Source organism: Cyrtonyx montezumae, unplaced genomic scaffold, assembly GCF_038088225.1.
Source record: "Cyrtonyx montezumae isolate F1298 unplaced genomic scaffold, pur_monq_1.0 scaffold_11, whole genome shotgun sequence".
In the NCBI taxonomy this organism is placed as follows: Eukaryota; Metazoa; Chordata; class Aves; order Galliformes; family Odontophoridae; genus Cyrtonyx; species Cyrtonyx montezumae.
Window position 1 is genome coordinate 15916497 of NW_027071837.1, and position 10215 is coordinate 15926711.

Here is a 10215-nt window from a genome sequence, read left to right on the forward strand (position 1 = left end):
TGCGTACTCTGCGTAGGCGCGCGGCGCACTTCCTGCCGCCGGGCGGCGCGCTTCCGCCGCGGGGAGAGCTCTGCGATCTCGCGTCGTCTCGCGGTGTTTTCTGCGGACACGTGACGGTGCGGCCGCCGGTGCGTTCTGCGAGAGCGGGACCGAGACCCGGTGTGGAGAAAGGAGGGCACGGGCACGGGGCCGGGCACCCCCGCCGGGCCGGGCCGGGCCGTGGGGCCGGCGGGGCCGGGCCGGAGCGGGCCGGGCCGGGCGGCGCTCCCCGGTGTCCCGCGGCGAGGCGCGGCCTGGGCCGCACGTGCGGCCTGCTCACTTCTGGGGCTTGGGCCGCCGCCGGCCGTGCCCACGCTCGGAGGTTGTGCGCCCACCTCGGCGGGGCGGGGCCGGCCTCCTCTGCCCGCTGAGCGATGGCCCCACCGCCGCCTGAGGCGGTGCCTGAAGCGGTGCTGGAGCAGTGGCGGCAGTACAGCGAGAGCGAGCGGCACTGGGCCGCGCGCCGCCGCTTTATCCTCCGCCACCTCCACAGCTATCCCGGCGCTGCCATTGACCAGCTGCTGGCGCTGTCCGTCCTCTGGAGCAACCACGTCTTCATGGGCTGCAGGTGAGTAGGGCCGCGGGCGGGGGGGGGGTCTGAGGGGAAGGGGAGGGGAGCTGAGGTGAAGTGGGTACCCTGAATTGAGGTGCTGGAGTGGGGGACCCTGAGGACTTAGCCCCCTTTCCCTCAGGGCTCCCTCTGCGTGGGGAGTGACGTGAGGATGGTGAAGTGGAACAGGCACTGGAGGGTCCCCGCTGCAAGGCAGATGTGAGTAGCAGGAGAGGGGAGCGAGGTGCTACCAAGTGTATGTGTGTTTCGGGAGCTGTTCTTGATGTTCTTCTCCTGAGAGCTTTTTAAGCACGTGGTATTGTGTTCTGTAAATTAATCCTGAAGGAAGGGTCCCTTTAAGTGTAAACCAGCCTCTGCACTCCCTTTGAAACTTGGGAGTTGTGTTCTGTGAGAGAACGACCCAATGAATGGAAGAGGTCGGATCGCTGCTGCCAGCACTGGGACTCGTAGGGCTGGGAGGAGCCTCAGGTGCACCCCGACTGATCTGCCTGGTGCTGGCATCGTTTTTCAAACGGACACAAGGCACTAAAGGCAGGAGCGGCTGCCAGATAACTAACTTCAGTAATCTGTGCCATGACCAGAAGGGATTGTGGCTTTATTCTGTTACCACTGTTGTCCCAAAGTCTCATTAAAGGACTATCCTGCATTATCTGTATAGATTCACATCAGCTTCCTTACTTAGGTGTAGGCCTGCATGTTTTCCTCTTTCTGATCAAAGTACTGAACTTTTCTGCTCTGCGAGTATCAAAATTGAGCTTCATTTCAGAGTAATTTCAAATTCTAAAGCATGATTAGTGTGTTAAAATTAAGGCTGTGTAGTTTCTTTGGTCTGTGTATAAGCTTTTATGCCATCTCAACAGAGGGCTTTTGTGATGGTGCTTTTGGGAATCACAATGTTGTAATGTGGATATAAGATGATTGCAGAAGGGAAGTGCCCTGTCGCAAGATCTCAAATCCCCGAAATGGTGCAAGTTAAGCCTGTAAGTGCATGCAGTTTCCTTGATGAACGTCTTCAGCAGTGCCTCTGAAGGAAGACACAGCAGCAGATAGAGGCACGATGTGCAGGGCTGATATCAGTGAGGCTGCTTCCCCAAAGCTTGTGTTGTGTTCCAGCACGAGCACACCATAGGGAGCTGCCTGGGAAGAGCAGGGGACACACAGCTCAGCTGCTCCTCAACTTCCCCTCTATGTCCTTCACCATCTTTATAGCCCTAAAAGTCCCTTTGATGAAACCCAACTGAGTGTTGGTTTGGAGAATGTCCAGAGGAGGGAATGTGACCTGTGGGTGAGGAGTTAAATAACAGGGTGTAATTAGTTCAGAGGTTGCTGAGGGAAGATGTGTGTTCTTGGATATGCTAAAGGCAGTGTAAAATGAGGAGGAAGTAGTACAGCATGCTCCACAGCTGCTGGAATCGGGGCAAGAAGAGGTAACAAATCACACTGGGGGAACTCCAGTTAACCAGTGGAGACGTGGAGTCCTCTGCCTTCACAAGGAGCCTCCACGAGGCGAGGTTTCAAAGGCCAGGTGCAAAGGTTCAGAAGCTCATGCTGGGACAGGCTGGTCTTCCTCTAGGCAGAAACCAACACGACCATCCATTGTGAAGAAGAATAACACTCCCAGACCAAATCTAATGCTGTTCAGAAGCCTGCTAGGTAAAGGGCAGCACATTTGGTGTCCCTATCCAAGGCACCATGCTTTTCCTCAGGGGAGTGGCACAGAGCTGGGTGTCAGTGGGTGAAGCAAGCACTGTGTTGGTGTGTGTGTGTGTGCAGCTCTCTCAGGGTTTTACATAGGTCTTATTTCTGCCTGGTTCTCAGGACAGGCATTTCCTGAGTGAAGAGTGAGTAGATTGACTGAGCCCTTGGAGCAGGAGTGTTTAAAAGCCAGTTTAGGTTACTGTTTCACTGGCTGCTGTCCTTTGAAGATGAACACTTCAACTTGCAGGTGCAAGATTGCCTGTTCTCTCATCACAGTGCAGAGCTGTCAGAATATAGTTCTGTGCTGTGTTTCTATGTTTTCCTTGCTTAGTAAAGTTGTCTTTTTTTATTTCTTGTTCAGTTTTGGACTTGTAAATGATGTTATAATGTATCAGGCCCTAGGAGCAATGGAAAGCTTAGATCAGAGCTGTAAGGGCAAGTCAGATGGGGTTTTGCATGTACATCCTGCATGGTTGCAGCCACCTTGTCTCCTCCATGGCTCGGGTATTTAAAACTTCCAACCAAGCTAAAAAGGAGCATGATCTTTTTAGAGAGCAGTCAATAAAGGCCGAAGAGTGTCCTTGTCATCTGATGTCAGTGCCTCCTTCAGTATTGGTGATGTGTGGCTGTGGCTGCTGACCCAGGCAAGAAGCTCAGCGCCAGCAGGTCACTCCTGTGTTTAGTCCTGGAGCTGTGGTGCCTCCTGAGATGCTTCCTCCACATCCCTGTGTTCCTAGCAGCCTTGCCAAATGTAGCATTTTAGCAGATAACATGTACATATTAAAGCTTTAATCTCTGTGTTTGGTGGCTGAATTGTTTATTATTCAAAGATAGATTAACCTGGAGCCCAGTAACTTGGGAGAAGTGTCCAGTCCCAACCTTGCAGGGTGTGGCAGGAGGGCTGACTTTGGTCAGGTCTCATGCCAGCATCTCAGCAGCTGCAGGGTGAGGGCCTGTTGTTCTGCTGGACTGTGTTCTGCATCTCAAATGTGAATGACCTGGTTTTATTCTGTGGTGTGTGTGAGGCTGAGCTGTCTGCCTGGGTCACGTGCTGAGGTACTGGAATCCTAGCTGACACAGAGACTGCAGAAGGGATTTCAGCTTGGAATGTGTGCAGGGGGAGTTGGTGGTGGGGCCAGGTGCCCCTTGTGGGAGCACTCCTGACATGATTTGTTATTGGATCCACACAGGTATGGCTCTCAGGTCATGGAGAAGGTTCTCAAGATGGCTGAAGGCATCGACACTGGGGATATGCGGACGTTCGAGCTGGTCCCTAGCAAGACACTGAAGAGACAGCGGTCCCCGCTTGACAGTGAGTGCACTGGTTGTGTTTCATGGGGGCCTGGCTCTGCTGCTGGGGAGGGGATGGGCTGCAGGGAGCCTGGGAGCAGCAGCCATGGTGAGCTCTGCCAGACTCCTCTACCATGCCATCAGGCATATGTAATTGAGGCAAAGTTTTTTGTTTGTTTGTTTGTTTGCTAGCTTTTTCTTAAGTGAACTATAATTTTTATTTGAAATTGCTATGTAATAGATTTTTGCTAATTAGAGTGTTAGGGAATTGGACCTGCATCATTAAATACCACTCTTAGACCTTCTCTGATGTACTGAAGTGATATTCTGACCTGAGAAGTAGTTACTGTACTGATTTTGAAATAAAACCTGCCTGGAGCGTGGATGTTGGGTGTTTTCATTTCATTTTCTACACAGCCTTTACTCTCAGGGTAGATGTTCCAGCTGTAGCTGTTCTAGGAAGGGAAATGCAATGGGCAGAGTGGGCTGGCTGTCCAGGCATCAGAGCTCCCTGCCCTTCTCAGGAGGGAGAGCTGGGGGAGCCACTTGTGCCTGGGGGTGTGGGTTGTGGGTGTGAGCAGCAGGTCTCTGCTCTGTGGGGCACTGTTGGTTAATAGTATGGCTTTTGAAAATAACAGATGCTCAGACAGCACAGGACTCCTTTCTAGGACTGGGTGTGATCCCTAGCTCTGCCAGAGTTTCTTCTCTTACTTTCATAATCCAGTCATCATTCTGAGCTTCTCTGCCCCATCTGCAAAACTGAGAAAAATACTGCTTTATCTCGTGCTGTATATTTTTTTGGGCAGCAGCTCTGTGGAAAGGGTTCCCTGTTGTGTGCTACACACAGTAAAGAGCTCTTGTGCTGGGGAGGGCCTTTAGATGTTGCTGGAGTGCAATCATCAAAATACCAAGCTGAGCAAGAAATGTAAACCTTGCCATAATTCATCAGAACAGTGATGGCTGAAGAGTTTAATATGTGTAACAGCTTTGCCACCTGAGGTGAGTGTCTGTGTGAAGTGCTCTTTTCAACTGCAGTGAACTAGTTTACAGTAAATATGCTATGATAATGTGATGACTAGACAGATGTTACCTGACCTGTATTACAGCTGCACGCGTTGGCACTGGGACAGCAGGTTCATTCCAAGGTGCTGAGGTGGCCCTTTGCTCCTCTGCTTCTTCCTACATCCAAATCTAAATCTCCCGTTTTATTTGGAAACCATTTCCCCTTGCACTATCACAACAGACCCTGCTCAGAGCCTGTCCTCTTCTTTCTCACAGCCCCCCTAGATACTGCCAGGCCGCTCCCAGCTCTCCCAGCAGCCTTCCCTCCCCCGTGCTGCACAGCCCCAGCTCTCATCCTGTCCTCACACGGAGCTGTCTATCCCTCGGACCATTTTTGTGGCCCTCCTGTGGTCACCTTCCTCTCTTCCACATGCCTTAACCTAGTTACCAGGAGTTCCAGGATCCTCCTTAACGCTGAGGTGAGGCTGACAAGTCAATAGCTCCCTGGATAATCTACCTTCCTTAAAAGTGGATGTTACACTGCCTTTTCTCCAGTCACCATGGACCTCACCTGATGACGGCTTTTCAAATGTCATTGAGAGTGACTTAGAGACTGTGTCAGCCAATTCCCTCAGGACTCTGGGATGCATCTCATCAGAACCCATAGACGTGGACATTCAGGTTCCTGAAGTGGCAGGAGTGTTCACAGTAGAAATCCTGTGTAGTCATCTTTTAGATGTAGCACCTTTACTTATCAGCTCTTTGTCACTTTCTGCAGGAGCTCTGTATATCAGGATATTGTACCTTGTTTACATTTCTTCTGGTTGGGGTTTACCAGTAATGTGGACTCACTTCAGAAATGAGTGGATGGGTTCCGTGGGCAGTGCTGTGGGGTAGAGTGAATGATTCAGCCCTGAAATCCTTGTAATGAAGGTGTAGTGATTTTTATATGCCAGCTGAGGAGCTGGAGGTACCACTGAAGTGACCTGCAAAGGGTGAGCGTTCTGTTTTGATCGATTGCAAACATCTTAAGAAGAAAGCATTTTGGTTTGCATCTCAGAGGTAATTCTGTGCACGAATTCTGCATGCTCCTTCTGGAGATGTCTCTGTGAAAGCATTTCTCTCTGTCATTGCACATATTTATTGCTGATCTTGTAATTCTCTTCCACCTCTCAGGTCCGGAGCGGGAGGAGGTTCCTCAGCCTCCAAAAAAAGTGATCCCCAGGTACCGTGTGCGGCCACGTTTTGAACCCATCCACTTTGTAACCAGTGCTGAGAAGGATGACAAGAAGGAAGATTCTCTGGACAACCAAACACAGGAAACGAACCAAGAGGCAAATATAAACAGTGTAACACAGCCAGCTGAAAACTGTACAGATTCTCATTTTGAGAATGCCCAGGGGGTGGATCCCCGGGTCTCCAGCTCAGCTGGGTTTGGCTTTGTAAGCCAGGCAGTGACTCCCAATAAGGCTGTGAGTAGCACAGATGTTGCCACAAGTGGTGTGTTGCAGGTTTCTGTTCCTCCCTTGGCTGTCCAGACTGTATCAGAGACTTTCCCTCCATCAGCTGTAGCACTGAAGCAGGGTTTTATTGAGAAGCTGTCGGCAGCTGTCTGGAAAAACCTTGCTAACCCAGAAGCAAACATTGGGACTGATAAAATTAACTACACTTATCTCTTGACACGTTCAATTCAGGCATGCAAGACAAATCCTGAATATATTTATGCTCCTCTGAAAGAGATTGCCCCTGCTGACCTCCCGAAGAGTAAGAAGCTCCTAACAGATGGCTTTGCTTGTGAAGTACGATGTCAGAATATCTACCTGACCACTGGTTACGCAGGCAGCAAGAATGGATCCAGGGATCGAGCCACAGAGCTGGCAGTCAAGCTGCTGCAGAAGTCAGTAGAAGTTCGGGTTGTGCAGCGGAAGTTCAGGCACACCTATCACGAAGACCTGGTGGTGTGCCAGGCAGGTGTGAGTAGCCCGGACTTTCCTCCTGCTCTCAAACCTCACGAAGAGTTTGTGGCGGCCAACAGGGACTGCATCCCAGCACAGCTAAGCGCTGAGTCCATGAAAGGTTCCACTAACACCAGCAAGCACTGGACTAGTTTTATCCTCACCGAGAATGCCAGCGATGCCATAGGAATACTGAACAATTCCGCCTCATACAACAAAATGTCTGTTGAATATAAATACGACTACATGCCCAACCGCATGTGGCGTTGTCGAGTGTATCTACAGGATCACTGCTTAGCTGAGGGATACGGCACTAAGAAGACCAGCAAGCATGCTGCAGCTGATGAAGCACTGAAAATCTTGCAGAAGACGCAGTCAAACCTAACAACCATCAAAATGACCCAGGTTCAGAAAGTGGGCCGCTCATCACAGGCCTCTGGGAGGAAGAAGGACCTGAAGGACCTCGTGGTTTACGAGAACTCCGACAACCCAGTGTGCACGCTGAACGACACGGCTCAGTTCAACAAGATGGCGGTCGAGTATGTCTTCGAAAGGATGACTGGCATGCGATGGAAATGCAAGGTGCTGCTTGAAAACGAGTTCATCGCAGAAGCAGTTGGAGTGAAGAAATCTGTCAAGCATGAGGCAGCAGAGGAAGCTGTGAAAATCCTCAAAAAGACTCAGCCAACTGTTGTTAATAATCTGAAGAAAGGCACTGTCGAAGACGTCATCTCCAGAAATGAGATTCGGGGGCGATCGGCAGAAGACGCGTTCAAGCAGAAGATCAAAGAAGACAACATCGGGAATCAAATTTTGAGAAAGATGGGCTGGACAGGTGGTGGCCTAGGGAAGGATGGTGAAGGAATTAGAGAGCCTATTTCAGTGAAGGAGCAGTTTAAAAGGGAAGGACTTGGGCTTGACGTGGAAAGGGTAAATAAAATTGCTAAAAGAGATATTGAGCAGATCATTCGAAACTACGCCCACTCAGACAGCCACGTTGACTTGACGTTCTCTACAGAACTGACCAATGACGAACGGAAGCAGATACATCAGATTGCCCAAAAATATGGTCTTAAAAGTAAATCTCATGGCCAGGGCCACGATAGGTACTTGGTGGTAAGCAGGAAGCGGCGCAAGGAGGACCTGTTGGACCAGCTGAAGCAAGAAGGCCATGTTGGGCATTACGAGCTCATCATGCCTCAAGCAAATTGAGGTCCAGTGTCCGATTTTACTGGTGGAAGTTATAACTGGCATTTCTAGGTAGCTGATTGAAGAAGGAGATGCTGCATTTCTTGTTGTGTCATGTGTTGACATTAAAATGTTTTACTTTGCTCATCGTTCTAAATCTCACGGTGATCTCTAAAATGTTGCTGGGCCGTTAGGACTGGCACAGCCCAACACCAGTAGTGCTGTCACTGTACGTCTTTGATATTACTTGTTCCTTCACATGTTGATAGTTTTGTAATAGCAAAAACACATGTCCAGCCAAAAGGAATTTGATGCCATTTGAAATTCTGGTTCCCTTATTTTTCATGACCTTTATGACCAAGGAAGGAATAATGCCTTGTTTTAAAAACAAAAAGGTTAAAGAGCAAAGGAAATGCAGTTTGGAGGAATAAACCTGTATGTAAAGTTGGTATCGATGACAATAAAAATACAGCTTTATTTCTGGAAAAAAAAAAAACCAAACAAAAAACAAAACACAAAACAAAAGTTTGTCACCTTTTGTGTAAGAAGAAATGTGTGGAAACTCAATTTATGCTTAAGAAATGTATATAGAGCAAGGTCTTGTCTGTGCTGTGTACGTGTGTGGAGAAATGTCCTCACCCACTGTGACGGTGCAGCTTTATTCATTGGCTTTTACCTTGAGCCTCCCGTACTGGAGGTCACTGAGTGCACCTTACCCATCGGTGTATTGGACTGAGGTAATTCCAGTGGATTTTTACCTGGAAGCACTGCTTGACATATGTAAATACCACAATGAAGTGTGAAATAGAAGAACTGGAGGTAAATGCGGAGCCCACGCATCAGAGATGCTAGTGTAGCTTGTGGGGAATGTTACATAACTTATTTTTTTACTTGGAATATAAGCTCTTTGACCCGAGCAAAATTAAATCTGTGCCTAATTGTTTCTGTGCTCTCTTCATGGACCTCTGCTTGTGTTATGTCAGGAGCAATTTAGAAGTAAGTGGTCGCATTGCTCGGAGGTGCGGTGCAGCATCGGCATCTTGTTGGTGCAGCAGAGCTGTGTGAGCCTCATGGGAGCACCCACGCCGTGCCTGGAAGGTGGTGGGCAGGCAGGGACCTTGGAGGAGCCAAGTGTGAGATCTGTCCAGAGATGCTGCTCTGTCGCCAGTGGGGCCTGCAGGTTCTTCGTGCAAGGACAGCTGGTAAAACCAATCCTGAGGTGGTAATTCTTTGCCCATTCTGTTGGCTTGTGTTTCAGCTATTGCTTTTGTTCATCTGCTTCCCATATTGGCCTCTTCATTTCTTTACGCTGCTTTTTCACTTCTTACGCTGTTCCTGTTTTAGTACCTGGCTCTGGGTGGGATGGAGGACAGGATCCTGGAGATGTGCATTTAGAGAGATTTTCAGCCAAACACTGAAGAGGAGGTCATGGAAGAATTCAGTTACCAGCAAGACTCTCTCAGGACAGAGAGCATCTCTTCTTGTCTTTAACTGTGTGGCTTCAGCACAGCTCGCTCGGGTACCTGAAAGAAAAATGTGCTGCTGCCTCTGAAGGACAGCGATCTGACAAAATTCTGAAAGGCTTTTCTTTTATTTGTGCGTTGTGGCTTCTCTCTGCTTCTGAATTCTGCTCCCAGGGACGGATGCTGGGTTATAGCAGATGGCAGTGTAGGAGTGTGGAAGGAGCCCTGCTACTTGGGAGGCAGATATTCCTGCAGGCAGGAGTGCAGCTCCCCCTCCCTAGCTTGGCTCTGCAGCGGGTCCTTCGAGCTTGGTGTCACCAGGAAAGGTACCAAGAGCACCAGGGCAGTGTTGGGACTGAAAAATCTCCCTGCTGAACAGCGTGTGTGGGGGTGCAGGATGGGCGATAGCAGTCTGTACAGGGAAGTATTGCTTTCTGTGCTGGGTAGCATCCCTGGCTCACGGCCATAGATCTTTGCCAAGTGGGGTATCTGTGCTGGATCTCTGTTGCCTTCCAGTTGAAGAAGTGGGAGTCATTTTGGTGACCGTTAGCATGAAAGAATTCCTCTCTGCTTTGTCTCCTGTTTCTGTAAGCTTCTTGGAACCAGCACTGTATGGTTTGAAGTGTAGTGGAAGAAGGACCTGCATAGGTAGGGGGTATAGGTGAGGTTTTTGCACCTCTGTGCTGCTCATTTCTGGCTTCCTTTGGGCTGATGCCATCCTTTGGCAACAAAAAAAATAAGAGTACAGGGAAATGGGTAAGATCCCTCATACGCCCTTCGATTGGTTTCAGTTTTGCCTTTTCATGCAGGTGTTGGGGGTATTTGATGCTAGTGCTGAGCTGTGTGTGTAAGTAGATGCTCGTTGCTTGTCTGGTTCTTGATTTGGGCAAGTTTTGCACAACAAATGCTTGAGAATCAAGAGTACTTGAGGCAGCTATACTCTGCTGTACACACTCCTAAGGGCCCACCAGCTGTAGCCCCATGCATGAAATTTGATGACCCCTCTTCT

At 49.5% G+C, this 10215-nt stretch overlaps 1 protein-coding gene across 1 annotated transcript; it reads left to right on the forward strand.

The window, feature by feature from the left end:
• The first annotated feature begins 368 nt into the window (after window positions 1-368).
• Window positions 369-8686, forward strand: NKRF (NFKB repressing factor). The gene is made up of 3 exons (XM_065729682.1): window positions 369-607; window positions 3499-3620; window positions 5777-8686. The coding sequence occupies exons 1-3, from the start codon at window positions 414-416 to the stop codon at window positions 7765-7767; spliced, it is 2307 nt and encodes a 768-aa protein (XP_065585754.1). The 5' UTR covers window positions 369-413; the 3' UTR covers window positions 7768-8686.
• The last annotated feature ends 1529 nt before the right edge of the window (window positions 8687-10215 follow it).

Coding starts and splice junctions, on each gene's coding strand:
- NKRF (XM_065729682.1), top strand. CDS start 414: ATGGCCCCACCGCCGCCTGAGGCGGTGCCTGAAGCGGTGCTGGAGCAG. Junction 608..3,498: donor CACGTCTTCATGGGCTGCAG/GTGAGTAGGGCC, acceptor GGATCCACACAG/GTATGGCTCTCAGGTCATGG. Junction 3,621..5,776: donor ACAGCGGTCCCCGCTTGACA/GTGAGTGCACTG, acceptor TCCACCTCTCAG/GTCCGGAGCGGGAGGAGGTT.